This window comes from Manduca sexta, chromosome 26 (assembly GCF_014839805.1).
Source record: "Manduca sexta isolate Smith_Timp_Sample1 chromosome 26, JHU_Msex_v1.0, whole genome shotgun sequence".
Lineage (NCBI taxonomy): Eukaryota > Metazoa > Arthropoda > Insecta > Lepidoptera > Sphingidae > Manduca > Manduca sexta.
Genome location: NC_051140.1, coordinates 3885229 through 3903255, shown reverse-complemented (window position 1 = coordinate 3903255; position 18027 = coordinate 3885229). Strand labels below are relative to the sequence as shown.

The window sequence follows — 18027 nt, the reverse complement described above, 5'->3', positions numbered from 1 at the left end:
CAAAGAAATTATTAAAATCCAGTGAAAAATCAAGAAGTTATAAGCATTTGAATTTCGGTGGAAGGGGTAATTAACAAGAAATAGAAAAGAGACAAAATATCCACATGTGACGTCATCGGGAATTACGACGCGTGCGAAAGAAAGAGATGAAGCGATATCCCCACATCGCGCCCACTTCTGCACATTACAATATTTTAAGGTGGTAGCTCAAGGTCCATTTTCATACATTTTGTTTCGGCTTTAATCTGGGTAACTAAACAAGTATTGGCAAGCAAAGAATTTAAATTCACGTCTAGTTAGTGATTAGTTCTCGCAGTTGAAAGAAAAACGTAAAAATAATTAATAATCATGGATATTTCGGCCTTTAAAATTTAATATGACGAAATTATATATTAAATATGAATTACTCGCTCATTTTTTAACCAATTTTTATGCTGTTTTCGCAGAAGTGCTTCTTTTCGTATTTAAAGCCATTACACATAGAATAATGTACAAAATCAAGCATAGGCCGGTCCCCTATTGTCTAACTTTTGGAATCCTACTGGGTAGTATTGTCGGTTATAATTTTTCAATTCAATGACCTGGGTTCCTCAGAAAGGTTGGATAAAGAGATATTACAAATAAAAAAATATTTATCTAATATCTAAACAATCTAGGCGACAAGGTCTACGTCACCAGAAAAACATAAGACTTTCCTTCACCTATTCACTTCTAAGAATCACCAACAAAGCAAATAGAGCAAAAAAAATATATTTGTAAAATTAAGTACTTTTTCTTGATTTTTTGTTGCATGAAAAGCATTTTACAATGTTAATTAAAACAAAAATTGCAATTTTGGTAAATAGATTATATGAAATATCTCTAATCGGGACTGCCAATAAATCAACTATGACATGTTTTAAATAGCTCCTAAAACCGAAAGCAAATTTGATTAGTTCCTAATGTTATCAGTCATTTTATTACTGTTAAAGGACCGATCAGTGTTGCAAAAGGCACGGCAAAGGTTGTGCTATAGCTGATATATTTAAAAAAATATTTTGTTCAATATAGTTTTCTTGAAATTCCTAGCGCTGAAGAATAATTTGTTCGGTTGTCTGGCAGCCCCGTATTGAGTGGTAGTGTTACATGTAAAATACAGTATGTTTGTGGTGCTGTGATGGGTTCCACACGTTTAACCAAATCGTCACTTGTTCCTATAGCATGCATAAAAACAAAGCTGGTCTTGAAAGCGTGTCACTCAATAATATCATGATTTATGATTCATGGCCCAAATTAATGTAAAATTAATATGTACCTACTTAATTTATATAAGTATGTACGTAAGTTGTCAAACTTAATAAAACTAGTTAACATTGAACTAAGAAATTTCTTAACTTCAAAGAGCGTTCAGATGCAGATCTGACCAATTCATAATAAAAAGTTAGTACGTATCTGTTTATTGAAGACCGAATATGAATAGGTAAGTACCTAAGTACTTAATATTCGTGAAGTAGGAAGTTAAAACACGAAGTTTTTCAATAACCAATTTCAGTAGCAAATATAAAAAAAATAGCTTCATAAATATAAGCTTCGATGAAAATATTAGGTACATATGTTACCTACATATGTACGTACTCTCGAAATTTCTGTTACAGTGGGATGTATTTAAACTTTAGGGTGTATATCTATGTCCATATCCCTGCAACATAGATTTTTTTTAGCAAATTACCTTAAAATTTTGCAAGTCTTGTACTGAATATGTTAGATTTTGCGTTCCGAAGAATGCTTCGATAGTATCTCCATTGTATCATAAAGAGCCTTGAGGATCATTGATCGTATAGCAATTATTATGTGAAGTTACCAAAGCGACGTCAATATAAATGGGTATGAAGACAAAATAAAATACTAGATAGCACGTCATGCGGTTAAAACAAGTGATAATTCGGGTCAGTTCACGACGGTGTGTGGTATACGCTGAGATCCGGCCACGCCGGGAGGGGGTCGCGCTATGGCGGAGTCATGCTGCCGCCATATTCAGGGGATGCACCACGACCTGTAAACATGCATCCATATTAGTCAATTTTAAGAATTTAAAAGTGACCTGGTAGACATTAATGCAAAATTTTGAAGAGAACTTGAACTCCAAAACACTGGCAACTGGACTGTAAAATTTACCTCGGCCTCTGCCTCGGCCACGGCCCCTGCCCCTCCCGCGGCCGCGTCACCTCCTCCCGTCTCCTAGTCCCACCATGTCTGGAATAATCATTCTCAATATGTAGGAAATAAATAAATTGTAAAGTTTAGAGCATCCTTCTTATTTTAGTACCCCATGAGGGGTCAGATTGTCTACGGGAACATACATGACAGAGTTACCTATATTAGTAGCAGTCTTCTCGAGGTAAGCGAGAGGTCCCTGGAGTGAGGGTCCTGCATACGCGCCACGTCCGCCTGCCATAAACATTCCTTGCGCCAAACTATTCTGCATCTGTACAATAACATTACCCACATTTTCTTAGGAAATTTAATTTGTAGGAAAAGCACCCGATAAAGGTCAATTAGATAAATCGTTCGCAGACTTTGTTTAACGGTTAATAGTAAAAAATATGTATTAGGTACTATGCTTTTCAATCCATGCTACACAAATTGTAATTGACGTGAATAAAACAACGTGGTATGAACGAACAAAATTAATCGATTTTACTTATATTTTCTACGGCATCAAATAAATTTGTGGATAATAGCACTCCCACAAATATGTCTTACCAGTTTTCTCCGTGTTTTGAACACCGTGGCGTTTTTATGTTTGTCAAAACGAAATCCTAATTTTGATTCCAAAAGTAACAGACTTCGGATCGCTTCTATTTTGAGGGCGAGGGATTATTCTAATCCTTTTGAATTTGGTAGGTAGGTAATGGCAAGTATGCGATCGGTGATCGCACTAGCAGGTGACGACAATCGCACAGAGCGAGTGTTGTGATTAACTTCAATCAGACAAAGACAAAGTTGCCGTACTGTACTGGGAGATAAATAGACAAGTACTATCGCCTTGCATTATTTGCTTTGAAGCAAAATTAATCACTGTGGTATTACAGTTTCAAGAACATTGTTGTCAGTACAAATTCAAATATTCGGCTTATCTATATAATGACCGTAGCATAGTTTTATATGCATTGTTATAATATTTGTAGTTCTGGGTGGTGTTGCTATTTAATAGTAAAAGTAGTTGCATGCACCAAATACCTGGAGATTGTGGATACATACCATCGATATTCGCTCGAGGATACGGCGAAGAATACTATCATGCCACTGATAACTTATTCTACTAGGTTTACCTGACGAGTATAAAATGTGTTGGAATTCCTAAATACCTACTGTTTTAAGTCCTTGTGTCATATAAATATGAGATTCAGCAATTCACATTGAAATATCGAATTATGATCTCTACAATTAAGTGCATATATAAATTGATAAGTAATAGCCAAATTTTTCAAAAAAAAAAAAAACAAAATCATAAGTACAATATTAACGAATATCTAACGATTATCAGCACTGCTGAACCTACGCGGCGCCAAAAGATCAATGTTGGGGGATAAGTGCAAGTGAGAAATTAGTTTAGGGGAAGATATTTTTCAGTAGATTACATGGACAAGTAAATATTTTATTAAGTATAACTAAACACCTATTATAAGGTATAACCGCATGTTCGAAACCTTTGACTTATGTCAACTTATGTGAGTATTCTTTACGATTTATCGTTTTGTTTTAACGTTGAAGGACAACACCGTGCGGAATCCTGCATATCTGACAAGTTCTCTAAAAACAGTTTTGAGGGAATATAAAGTTTAGAAATCCACACCAGGCCAGCGTAGTGGACTAGTGCGGATTGGTACACTTCACACACCCTCGAAATTCCTATAGAGAACTTCTCAGGTATGCAGATTTCCTCACGATGTTTTCCTTCACCGTTAAAGCAAGCGATAATTCACAAAGAATACACACATAATTTTTTTGAAAAATCAGAGGTGTGTGCCCTCGGGATTTGAACCTGCGGACATTCGTCTCGGCAGACCGTTCCACAACCAACTAGGCTATCGACGCAGTTCAGATGCAGATTTCATACTTTGATAAATAGTTAGTGCTGATGGAATGTGTGTTACAGAATATAAAAAACTATGAACGTTTTAAATTGGTCATATACTTATATCTGATATTTTAAAGATTATGAATGCCTTGTCACATTTTATATAAAATTTGAACTAATATTAAAGAAATTTTATCCAAAATGGCCGTGTATAAAAATGATTCACTAAGAGCATCTTTCCCTACTTATTTTTAAAGTTTTTGTTTTAATACCTCATATTATCCCTAATTTAAAATGCAATATGTATTTTTTTATTAATTGGTGCAAATTATTATAGCTATGAATGGACAAATGGGTTATCGCCGTGTTTTGTTTTTTCGTAGTATTTACTTACCTAGGGCAAAAGTGTTCGGGAATAAAAAGCTGTGTTAAAAAATAAAACGCAAAATAAAATAATTTCAATACAAATTATATTTCTAAATAAATGAGAAAATTATTAAGCCATACCACAAATTCTATAATACGAAAATAAACTGAATCTAAACTTCGTGTCCACCAGGCAACGGCAACAACGGCGCGCACTCGTGACGCGCAACACGTTTGGCAATTATGTACGGTAAAACGATAACTGACAAGTTGCCAGAAGACGCGCCACATTACTTGCCAGACATGCCGTATAAAGTTGCGAAGCATGTTGCGCCTCATATAATATATTATTATTGTCTACTAAATTCTTTAGTTATCGTTCGATATTCTTTGAATCATCGAAGTACACACATGGTATTGAATTGCAGCACAATAAAAATATATTATTGTACTTTAGATTATAACCTCGCACATAATGCTCGCAACAAGAGACACACCTCTTTATTTTAAAAGTGCCTTTTATAAACTTCAAAATTCGCTGTGAAACATTCGCTGCCTACGTCTTTCTAAAAATAGTTAAATATATAAAAACTTTGCCATCCTAAAAATGGTCCATTTGTGAATTTGCATTCGTAAGAAAGCAAAAGTTCAGAATGGTAAACAAAACTGTATGAAAACATTTCGATTTATACAAATTAAAAAATATACCGTCCCGGTTGATGAGGTACTCTGTATAAAAATATACTGAGGAATATCTATTAAGTTATATCAGAAATATTCTTTAAAAGGTTTAAAACTTAACAGTACATCGTATGTTCTCTCTGCTTAAATACATTATGTGTGTATTATACTCATTATTCTCTAATTTTCTACAATTTCTTTGAAATATAAATAGATATTAAAATATTTATTTGTTTACTCTTTTGTGCCCTAATTTTAATTCACAAAAATATTTTCGTACTTTTAATTATATTATTTTATCGTATCGCAGCCTTTTTGTTAATTTAGGTCCTTACATAATTTATACCTACTCGATTGACATAACAAGCGATTCGCACTATTCAGTATCAATATTCATTACCGATGCCGCCAATTCACTTTCTAAAAAATAATTACATAACCTCTGAAACGTTCGGTGACGTGAAAAATAATGCTTATCGATAGATTCCCTCTTCTACACGCAGAGACGCGTAACACGTAACGCACCATCCAACATAACGTTTGATGAATGATGTTGTTCGTATCCTACCATTTCGTTCTTGCCTGAACGATTACATATCCATGTTTTTTTTGTGTAAACTACAATACAACTATCGTCGTTGCACGTTAGCGGGGTAGGCAGGCGGGTGCGGGGGCCGCGGTACCTGCTGTTGCTGCAACGCTGCCTGTTGCTGCAACGCCACAGCCTGCTGCGCTGCCACCATCTGTTGGGCCTGGGATGTAAATGCGTAGCTACTTATCAAACTGAATAAGTATTTAAAAATATATATAATATTCAGCTAAAGAAGGCATAGTTAAACATAAATACGTATTTAAAATATACTTTTGTACTTAGTGGGTAGGTGCCTTAAAACAAATTAAGTTGTTTCAAACGAATACACTTGAATAATTGAATAATATTTGACACATTTGTTTTTTATTTTTATCGAATAAATATTCACATCATATGAATCAAAAAGATTGATATCCGGTAAAAAAACAACATATTAAACACGTTTGAATTTCGAAAAAAGGGGTAAGTTTCGAAAAACGACAAAAGAGGCGCACGTGACGTCAAGTATAAAGATGCGTGCGAAAGAAAGAGACGGAGCGAAAGCCTTTCGACGCGCCCACTCCTGCACTTTGAAATACAAAATAATATAAATTTTAAATATGCACTGATACCTTATTTCTTGACCAATTTTGATTCAGCTTTTTAATAGCTTCTTCTTTATCGTGCTTTTTGCAATTACAGAGACAGATGATGTACAAAATCAATCATAGGACACCATATTACGAATTGTTACATTGGCTAATAGATGCAAGACGAAGGCAACAAATTTCGAAGTTGTACCTGAACACTCTGCTGCACGCTGCAAGGCTGCTGCCGTGGTGAAGCCGCTTGCTGCAGCGCCGGCTGCGAGGTTTGTTGCTGGCATTTGTTGTAGACGGTGTGGCCCTGTGAATATTAAACTAATCATGGAAATCGAAATCTTATCGCTACACTACCTACTGTTGTTACGATAATATTGGTAGTTGATAGATAGCTTTGTCCCCCGGGGCAATTCTTGTTCGCTCGGTCTCCACATTGAATGCACATCTTTGCACCGAGGGACATTTGCCGCGGCCCTAGGCACGCAGTTCAGGTAACGCTCTCAGTTCTAGGTATAACCTCTTGGTAGTAATGTCACATTGAGGCCTATAAGGGCTTACGAACATTTTTCTTCCTCATCTCTTCCGCCCACCGTAAAAAAGGATCCCATTCCCCTCCCTGCCCCCCAAATTCCCTCCCAACTGTTCTCCCAACTATTCCATATTTGTGCACTACAATATCATCAGCGTCCTACCAGGAAGAGAGGGGGTGGGTCCAAGACACGTATTAATATAGGAAAAACCTAGCTATGTTAAAAACAATCATATACAAATATAGGTAGTAAAAAATTAAGAACGTATAGCTTGTGGATTGCTCACCTGCAGATCAGCGAGCAGGCCTTGCCACTGTGATATCTTGTCGTAATGCCGCTTCAACAACTCGTCTTTCCTCTGGAGCTCGCATTTTAACTCGTTATTGTCTTCTTTAACTAACAGTTCCGGCTTCATCGCAGACAAAAGGAACCTACAATTACCAAAACCCTTATATCTCTACTTTCTAATCAACGCTTCATATTCGGCTTTGTTAAGGGGACGTACTTGTTTAAATATATTGGGTATAAACTACGGATGCTTATTAGTTGATAAATTGTTTTCAAATTATTCTTTTTTTATGAAGCGTAATATTTAAACAAAGAAAAATTAATATTGTTCATTTATGAAATCATTAGTCAGTACAGAGCAAACAATATAGATACCACTGACCGTCAGAGCAAACAAATAAGGCATTCTTATCCTTAGAAACACGTGAAGGGGGCTATTACCTTCAAAGCATTTCAGTTCTTACCTCTTTTGCAAAAAGAACGCCTCCATCTGCCGCGCCAGGTCTATGAACCTCTCCACCTCGACCTTTACTTCCTCCTTTTCCACACATGGAGATGCTTCCTGCTTCGTTAGGACGTTCAAACAAGCCTGCAAAAATCTTCTGTGCCATTATTTTGCTAAATTTATAAATTAAATTAAAGAGTAGGTTTGGTTGAAAAAGATAATCACTCACAGAACGAACTTTCAGCCGTTGTAAATATTTACTGTCTGGATTCTTATTGTGATAACTTTCTGTGATCTATTAATGAAAGACAGTAGACCAAATGACTTGTTATGGTGTCGTGCAGTAGTAAAATAATCTCATGTGGGAGAAAGCTAAGCTCATTTAGTTTGGCTCGCATAGGAAAGAAAATTATACATAGAACATGGGTTAATTTACATGGCTTACGATCTGAACACATGTATAAAGAAATAGCTGAGTTTTACGAGCTAAGCTGACTTGGGGCAGTTTTCGGTCTGCAACCCACATTAAGATAGGGTCGACCACTCGATTCTCATCCTATACGTTTGTCGTCCATTTCCTATGACTAAATATCTTAAAATATAACATACACTATCACTATCGACTGTCATTTATCAGCAATTGTAAACAGAAGCTATCATTTACCATTATTAGTAATTAGTATCTTCCACACGAAATATACTAAATGTGATAACTTACGGAATACAAAAAGAAAATAAAACATAAACGTGTCATCATCATTTTTATTGAAATAATTCAATTTAAAACATCATTTAAATACTTATCTGTATATTATTCTAGATTTAACAAAGACTGACGACCATACATTTTTACATTACTATAAGTAAATATATACACCTTACTTAATATTATGTCGGTATTTATACAGGGAGACCAAAACAGGTATTGTCATTACATACAACGTATCAAGTCATATAGGGAAACCTAAATAGATGAGGACAGCTCTCTAATCGAAAAAAAATCAAAGACGCATGTTATAGTAAGTATAACGCGTGGCTTAATGTTAATATTATGATCAATTGATTGACAAACAAAAGTTTTTACAAGTGATGTATTTTTCATTTATCTAGCTTTTCACAAGCGGCTCATTTCAATAAATAGGTAAAATTGTGTATATTATTTTCTATAGTTAATATTATATATATAAAAAAAAATAACAATAGATCGGTATAATATACTGATGGAATTATTGCACGAACCGCAAATAATAAATTTGTAATCGTAAATTCGCTTTTCGTTATTAAAGTATATATCTACATGAGTATTTACGGATAAAAAAATTTCATGTGCTGTTAGACATTGCTTTTTGCCAAATTCCATAATTCAATGTCAACACAAAAATACTCTATAGGTTTTGATTCCCCTGTGAAATCGAAAAATATGCGACATAAGTGGTCATATCTTTTGATTGCCTAAACTTTAATTTGTTTTTTTTCCACAGCTAAAAGTGACTGTAGATCCGAGCATTTGATATCAACTTTATACGCCGACGCGTTCTCGAGAAAAGGCTCTTGGCAGGCAGAGACAAAACAAAGTGATCCTATAAGAGTTCCATTTAAAATAGGTACGAAATCTTAAATGTAACTAGATAGATACATACGATCGCTCTAAGGTCGTCGCTTTTAAATTTTAATTAACATAGTAGTTAAACAGTATTGAAGCTTTTTTTTAAAAAAAGATATACAAACAAATAAAAAAGTATTCTACTTCTGTGTTCAAGTTTTTGTCAGCCGAAAATCATATCGGCTCAAGATTTATTTGGAATGCTTTAAGATTGTAATGGCGAGTGTCGGGGCAGACATGAATCTGTACTAGTTTTTTAAATTGATAACCACTAAACAACTTTCTTCGTTTATTTTATTTCAAACATAATCCAATACTGCAGAATATTGTTCAAATTAAAAGTTCGAATCGTGCACTGGATAGCAGTCTTTATGGCAGCTACTCCGACCAAACTAGTTTTTTTTTATTCACTGTGTAAAAGAAACAAAAGTATCTTAATATTAAAAGATATCTCATATTCAAAAGTCTGTCGGTAAAACATCAAACCTATAAATAATATATACAATATTATTTTAATAAATGTTTCAACTTTCCATGTACATACATTTTGATTTTTATTATACCAAAATGAAAGTTGGACTTTTATATTCGTTAACAAAAATCTGACCAATATTTGGACGAATTTAGTCCGATTTTTATTTCTCAATACATGAAATTTAATCCGTTTCTATGAATCTTGATGGTTTTGCCATATTATTTTTTCTGTCATTATTATATCGACCAAGACTACTAAAACACCAGGAAGTATGAATACGCTAATAACAACCACATGGTGTCTTTATATTTTTGATAAAGCTTTAACAACAAATATTTCTTTTGTATTCAATAATAATATGTAGTAGGTGTTTCTCGTGTTTTTCTAGCATGTACAATTAATTATCTCAATATTTATACAAATTATGAGTAATTATAATTTTAAATGAATGACACTTTGAAGTGTGCATGTCAACTTCGACTATTTAATTATTATTGTTTAGTAAAAATTCAGTTATATGCAAAATGATTTAAATCGATTTAAATAAAAAAAAAAAAATATTATAAGACTAAAGACACTGTTTTTGCAGCAAATAACACAACTACTTATAAATTTATTCATTTCTTCAATCATTATTTTTTAAAGTTGTGAACATCATAAAATAAAAATTTACTTCTGTTGACATATTTTAAAGCCAATCAATAACCATCAAAATTATCAGTTGATTTATTATTGGCGCGTCATTATCATTATAAATCAATTACATCATAATATATAATCATTTATTTAAAAAAAGTATCAATTATTGCAAAAAAATGCTTTAGCATACTATGCATTGTAACATCGAAGGAACTATCAATGTTAATTAGAACACAATATTTGTACCAAACTTTTGACAAAAGAGCCAAATCACTTTAATTTTCGGCGATTGATATTCGTGGTTCAATAAATAAAATTATATGTAAATAAAACTCAATCATATATTTAGCCTGACATAGAATCATCTATCTGGACAATCTTAAATTACATTTACATTTGTTTATAAGTAAAGCTAACGAAGCCGTGCTGACAGTGTACGTGCGATATTTTCAAACGGCCGACGTCCACCGCCAGCACAGCCAAAAAATTACATCTAAGCGCAACACTATATGGTACAAACTTAAAAATATTGTGTTTTCTTAAAAATATACATCAGTCATAAATGAAAAGGCTAAATATTTTACATTTTATAATGTGGCTACGGTAGAAGCGGTGGTAGCGGGCAGCAACCATTTATTATGCTAAAATATTTTTCAATCAATTTAAAATGATCGGGCCTGGTTGGTTAATAAATAAAAAAAAAATTGGTCTATAAAATAAATAAATTAGTTACATGAGCCATGATATATTGCGAAACTGCACACAATAAATTTCCTCAGTCGTACCCAATTAGTACTCATAATTATGAAGGTACTAGGACCATAGGCATAGTTTTCACATGAAAAATTTTGCTGAACATGGAAATATTACAAATGATCCAGTTGATAAACATAATTAAATTTCTTTGTTTTCACTAAACGATTTAATAGCTGCACTTTGATTTGGAAATTTAAAATCATTTTTTTTTTATATAAAACAATCATTACATACTAAAAATAAATTATTACCCATATGTATATAGATAATAATGTGCTTAGTTTGTATTTATCTAACTATATAATATCAATAGAGCAGTTTCGTGCAAACGATTGTATGTAATTGTATTAAAAATCCATTGAGAATAGCCAGTAATAGAGGTTTTTTATTTTTGTTAGAAAATTTTAGGTATTCTAAGTTGCAGACTCTATCATATTGACTATTCGCAATAGATAATTCTAAATCACACTGGAAGAATTACCAAATACCGTTAACATAGACACAACTTTAGAAAATATCATATTTACATTATTAGTGGAATATAAAACCTGATGAAATGTGATTCAGGTGATATTTATCCATCGTCCTATTTAAACGATATAAACTCAAAAACTACCGAACGGTTTTCGATGAAATTTGGTATAGAGGCAGTTTAACACCCTGGGAGGGACATCAGCTCAGCATAATTGGATCAACTGTCCAGGGGCAAAAATCACTCGTCAGTCGGCATTTTATCGGACCCCACTTCACTTACCATCAGGTAGGTCAAAAAAAAAACGACATAGCTTGATTTTATCTCTGGAAACTTTCACGCGAGTAAAGCCGCGAGCTAGATAGTATTTAAAAAAAATAAAAACGTGTCTAAGATAAATAAAAATAATTTTGCCTCTAGATAGGTGCCTACATTGCTACCTATAAAGTAATGACATAATACATTATTATCTATTTTTTAACAATCTTATCATAACACTTCTACAGCATTGTATATTCCAAATTCAACGTAAACTAATGCCGTTTTTAATAGTTTTCCGTTAATTCAAGTTGTCGCCCAAGGCTCAACTATATGAAGGGATGCGACTTCGATGTGTATTTGTGGTACCATGTTGGGTAGTTTTCGACGGTTAGATGTTGTAACTTAAATATAAAAAATGGCAAAAACAGCCATATCTTGTATGGCAATATACAGCACACTCTTAAGTCATAATATAAATTATAATCTATAACCTCAATATAATACGCTATGGAGTATTGACCACTTCACGACGTGTTTTTCGCCATGTGGGTAAACCATCGACACGTATAATGTTCTACAATAGATCTAAGTTTGATGAACAAAATTGGCGTTTTGAAATAGAATTTATTACGTTTATTCTGCAGCGAGGGTCAAATGTAGCCTATGCAAGACAAAAATGTTTTTTACTTCGCTCTGCTTATATTATTTCTGTGCTGTGTGCATGTGTTTTCTATAATAAAATCCAACCTATTGTATTCAGTATTGAACTTTAGGTTTAGTTGAAACTAACTGTGTCTACAGTTGGACAGTGTAACACGATTTCATAAAATGTAATGCAACAAATTTACACTAAAAGCATCAATTGTTGTAATGTCGGCAGTATCCATGAATTAAACCTAACATTACACTAGAGACTAGATTATCCGGAGTTGTTATATAGACTCGCTATTATCGGAATTAACAAGTATTTATGAAACTTTGCAAATTCAAAAAATTATGAACCACTTCTTTTTTAATAGTAAGCTATGTTACCTACCTACCTGTACCTTAGGGTACCATAAATTACTTTTATTCCGGGAATGGTCTTTATCACGGGCGAACACGCGATCAAAATCTTGTTACTAATAATTGATATATAGAAAAATTGCTTTTCTTCACACATTTAATTTTCCGGATTTTCGTTTATCCGAATATTTTACGATTAGTCCGATCAATCGAGTCTCCACTGTAGTGTGAAATGCTACAAAGTCCAACGCGCGTCGACCTAAAATGCAATGCGAGTCATTAAGTCATAAGAAAATTTCAGGGTACATAATTTTGGCTATCACTGTGCCACCCGCTTTAATTTTGTACCATGTCCACATTATTTCCTAAGTTCACGCATCATCACACTCTAAATACGTGAAAAATAGTATTTTACGAATAAATTAGCTTAAAAACGTTCCGAAAGCAGCGATAGGAAAGAATATTATTTGAATGTGTTAGGTAATGGTTCTTAAAATGTTGCTTAATATTTTAACTTTCTGTATTCTATCTCATATTACTAAAGGAAGCTGGGGCCGTGTCCTCACAATGTGTAGCGTTGATGACTATTATAGCAATAGACATCAAACTAGCCAATCAAATTCCTGAATCAACACAATATACTTAGCTTTTTAGAACTGTTACCATTAGGCAACTGAGGCAGTTCGACATTTCGAGACTTCGCACATATTCATTTGCACAATCTAGTAGTTTGATAAATCTACAGATTTTGTTTTGCGAGCAACCCTGCTTGATAGATTTGAGACAGGTGAAAGTGTTTAAACCGACAATAATTCTATATTATTCCCAAATAAAATGCCAATACACAGATACTTGTGTATTTTAAATATGTAAGTACAATGCCATAGACATTTTCCCTCAAAATTAACTATGATCTCTCGTGATCCTCCTTGTATGAATTAATCACATTAAATATGTGTAGTGGCGAAATTAAAATTTCTTATTGATAACTCGTACGTACACACGACATACGTTTTATGAACAATTCAAATTTCAATATTCATACAAAGATTTAAGGGGCAATTGATAAAATTAATAATTATTATATGTCGAGTTTAAAAATAAAATGTGGTGGATAATAGAGAATTGATTTTATAACAGGGACACAGTACTTGCACTTTACTTATTAATAAAATAAAAACTGACTCTTATCATTCCTAATATCGACAAAATAAAGGTATTAAAATGCCCTTGCTATGTTCCTGTTAAATCTTTTGTATTACATAAATATACATTTACATGTTATGCCTTTATAAAAATACATCACGACATAATTAGCTACAGTATTAATTATTAATATATAATATTAATGACATTAATAACTTTTAAATTATATATAATCTGTGCATGTATTTAGGGCAAGATTCTATGGTGGTACTGACAACAATAATGTCCAAATTATTCTTTTACATAATATTTTTTTAAACAACATTATTTTGAATGTCTCTAACATATCCACACTATTAACATTCTTTAACCATTTATCCCTACCACTGCTACCGTTACGTAAAAAATAACTACATTAATTAAAATACTGCATCCACTCATTTTTGGTATCCATATTGCCATGGAGATTGGTACGGACTTCTGTAATATTGATTAGAATTCATCTGTCCATACATTGATTGAACATTCTGCATCAAATCCGGCTGGTAATAGTCTGGTCGCCACGTACTCCTATCCATGGTGGGTTGTCGGTCCATGGCAGGTGTGTACGTGCGGTAGTCCACAGGATTGTTTATAAAAATAGCATCATTGTACTGTCCCACAGGCATGGGCCAGCTCTCAGCCTTGGGCTCAACCAGTTCCACTTTTACTTTTGATGGTGATTTTCTTGGCTGGGCTAATTGTTGCCCTCCCGGTGCACTAGAGAACTTATTCATGAACTTGTGAAACTCACCTTCAAAGGCGCTCGGATTTTTGTTTAGTGGTGGCACATTTGACACGCGTGGAGTGGCTTCAGGTAATGTATAAGGTTTCATATCTACTGATTTGGGTGGTGAAAGTGGTTTGGACGTGGATGTTGATGGTTTTGACAAGGGATGTCGGAGTGCTGTGCTCATTGGCTTTGCAGCTGGTGTCATAATAGGTGGCTTTGTTGCAGACATAGGTGGCTTTGCTAAATGTGTGGCTAACTTGTTGCTAGTGCTTGGTAAAGATAGGTCACATTTCTTAGTGGATGAAGAAACCTGTGGTGGGACGATGGCTGGTTTATGAGTAGATGTTGATGTAAGTGTAGAAAAAGTTCTTACAGTTGACGGATTTGTCTGATTGCCATATTGTTTATGTTGTCTTGACATTACAGGTGTTAGTGGAGAATTGTATTCAAAACTAGAGTTGGACTTTTTAGGAGTGCGGGGCTTTCTGGGTTTCTTTTCCTTGGATTCATCAGGTGTTTTCTTCGGTTTAGGTTCCTTCTTTATCTTCTCTTTTTTGGGTTTTTCAACCTTTGCCTCTTTTGTGGAGGATTTACGTTTTTTTGTTCCCTTTTTCTCTTCTACCAGGGGTTCCAATGGTAATTCCACTGATGGTTGTGCCTCTTGCAATGGATCTATAACTTCATTTATTTTATCTTTTCCTAATTCATCAAAATGTGGAGGTGATTCCCAATTAGATACAACTGCAGCCATATCTTCTAATTGCTCTTCTGATAATTTCTTAGTTTTTACCTTCTTTCCTTTAGTTTTTGGCGGTCTTTTCTCTTCTACCACCACCTCAGTTAATTTAGGCTCTTCATCTTTCTTAGGTTTCAATTCTTTTTTTAAACTATCTTTCCTTTTTTTCCTAGTTTTGGAACTCTTTCTGTTATTGGGAGCCTCATAGTCTGAGTCTCGATCAGAGTCAATGTACCCAACATCAGGAAGTTGGGCTTCTGATGGGTCCATCTCATCTCCTTTCAACCAAATGTCTTCAAGTGCATCTAACTGTGTGTCATCTGGCTGTATTGGCATTATAGGTCTTTTCATTGATGTCATCATGTCTAAGTCACCCTCAGCCATTGTCATTTCATCATCATCCATGACATCATGGCCTAAAATAGACACTGCAATTGCACCCTCAGATATACTCTTACTCGCCATTGCTCGTTTGAGATGAAGCGGATGACGTTTCTTCTTCTTCAAACCCTCAACCTCAGCTTCAATGAAAGATTCTGGTAGTTCTGTATTGTTCTTATTGCAAAGAATATCTTTACCAGATGGATGAGGGGCAGGTACCATCTTCTCAGGTTGTTCTGGATGACAGCCTATATCTTGTCCTTTAAGCCATAATTCATATCTGTCAGGCTGGAATCTTTTAACAAAAGTGTCCATAGATATTTTGACCATATCATTACTACATGTGCACTGTGTTGCTCGTTTTCCATATTCTACCCATCTTGGGGCAGCAAAGTTGGTTGATTCAGCACAATTAAAGCCATGGTTAAAACCAGCATGATACCCATATGGAAAAGTAATCATAATCTCACCAGCTTCTTGTGTCACTTTGTTAACAGGTACTGAGTATTGCTTTAATATTTGAGGAGATATTAAAGTCATTTTATGTCTTAAAAATGCTTGGCACGTCTTTGCCGATGTTGGGAAAAATCCCGCTGCTATTCTTTCAAACCTCTTCCCATGCTCTGGTGGTATAGCATACCATGTTTTGGGATCACCAAAATGTAAATAATTTATAGAATACAAATCCATATCCTCAGTGTGCCATGCGAATGTTGTTTTCCACATACCAAAATAAAGATATGCTGTGTTGACACCATCAATCTCAATCCCATAGTCGGAATTTACAAAATCCAGAATTGTGCCAAGGTTATTTATATTCCACTCTTTTACATCTGGATCTGTGATGCTACCATTTACATCAGCTCCATAGATTGGAGCTACATACGTTACATTTTTCCAGTATTTCCTCTCCAAGTCGTCGTAGTTGATATGCCGAGGAGTGCAATACTTAGCAGAGTTGGCCATCACAGCAAACTGTTTTACGGTCATCGACTTTTTCTGTATGTTTATCTGTTGAAACAAACCTTGCTTACCGGTGACCACTTGGCAGATGGGCGCAGGTATAGTCACGTTTAGCTGCTCAAGGTCGTAACCAGCCTTCCGAGGGACCCACTCAGGCGGGGGTATCACTTTAGCGAGTCCAGCTTTATGGGCACCTTTCGACTCCATATACTGTATGTATTTGTTAAAATCCTTGAATTCATCCCATGTAGGACGAAAAACCTGTATCGCTATACCGCCCGCAGGGGCACCAGCATCATCCTCGGCCACCGACATAGTCTTTTTATAAATCAAAAACACGATGTCCAATCAACAAATTTTCATCACAATTTCACACGATTCCACCAGTTTTAGAAAGTATTTATTTGTTCAATACAGTTTCACCTTTGCGATCATAGTTATTTCTGCGCGATCGTTTTGACAAATTATAAAATAACAAACGTATAACACAAAATAATTATGTGAAAACATTATCAGTAAAATGGCCGCCGACTAAGATGCGCTTGCAACAAAAATCCCTTCTCGCTCGACAGTCGCAGATTGGTTGAAGCCGCATAAACGTAAATGGGTCACGTACACACGGAATTCCTTATAATTTTCGAGATGAATTGAATTATTCACCATACGAAGCTTCAACTACACGGCAACACCGGCTACAATTTGGATTAGTCGCGTAATGTTGGTATCAACAACTTACTTTGACATTTACGTTTATTTCAGAGGTTATGAATGAAATCTATTTTCGTATTTTTACATTATTTCTAATTGTAATTAAATTGTTCTCGTACCTGAAATGATTCTTCGAATTCTTCTACTAAATTACCACTGCCGTTTGAAGGTGCCGCCATTGCACTTGTTTCATTAGCGCGCTATTTGTTTATCGACCGCGTCCTTCAATGACAGTTTTATTTTGATCATTGATGGCGATTGGCGACGTGATTCACGCACATCACTACTACAGCTGTTTGGCTTTCTCGCGCTTACTTGTCACGTACACGTGCTATCTCATTCATTCAATCAATACTTCCTTAGGGTTGCTAAAATATTCAACGTGAATGTTGAATAACTATAGCTAGCATTTTAATTAATATCGTATACCTACTATAAATAGTAAACAGTTTTTACAAATAATGAAAAAAATATGTTAACGCTGGACAGAAATAAATTAGCAGCTTTTATTTTCGAAGCTGTAGCATTCCCAAAACTTATGACAAGAATATGAGATATTATTAGAAA

The 18027-nt window shown here is 34.4% G+C and overlaps 1 protein-coding gene and 1 long non-coding RNA gene across 2 annotated transcripts; both read right to left on the bottom strand.

Annotated features, from left to right (window-relative positions):
• Positions 1 to 394: 394 nt before the first annotated feature.
• Positions 395 to 3342, bottom strand: LOC115449856. The gene is made up of 4 exons (XR_003939216.2): positions 2743 to 3342; positions 2353 to 2464; positions 2155 to 2232; positions 395 to 2032 (listed from the first exon to the last, which is right to left on the bottom strand). It is a non-coding gene; the product is annotated as an uncharacterized LOC115449856 (long non-coding RNA).
• Positions 3343 to 4508: 1166 nt separating this feature from the next.
• Positions 4509 to 17526, bottom strand: LOC115449860 (lysine-specific demethylase 4C-like). Its single transcript, XM_037443082.1, has 5 exons — positions 14341 to 17526; positions 7563 to 7687; positions 7097 to 7241; positions 6480 to 6584; positions 4509 to 5859 (listed from the first exon to the last, which is right to left on the bottom strand). Exons 1-5 carry the CDS (start codon positions 17065 to 17067, stop codon positions 5737 to 5739), a joined length of 3225 nt encoding a protein of 1074 aa, XP_037298979.1. The 5' UTR covers positions 17068 to 17526; the 3' UTR covers positions 4509 to 5736.
• Positions 17527 to 18027: the final 501 nt, after the last annotated feature.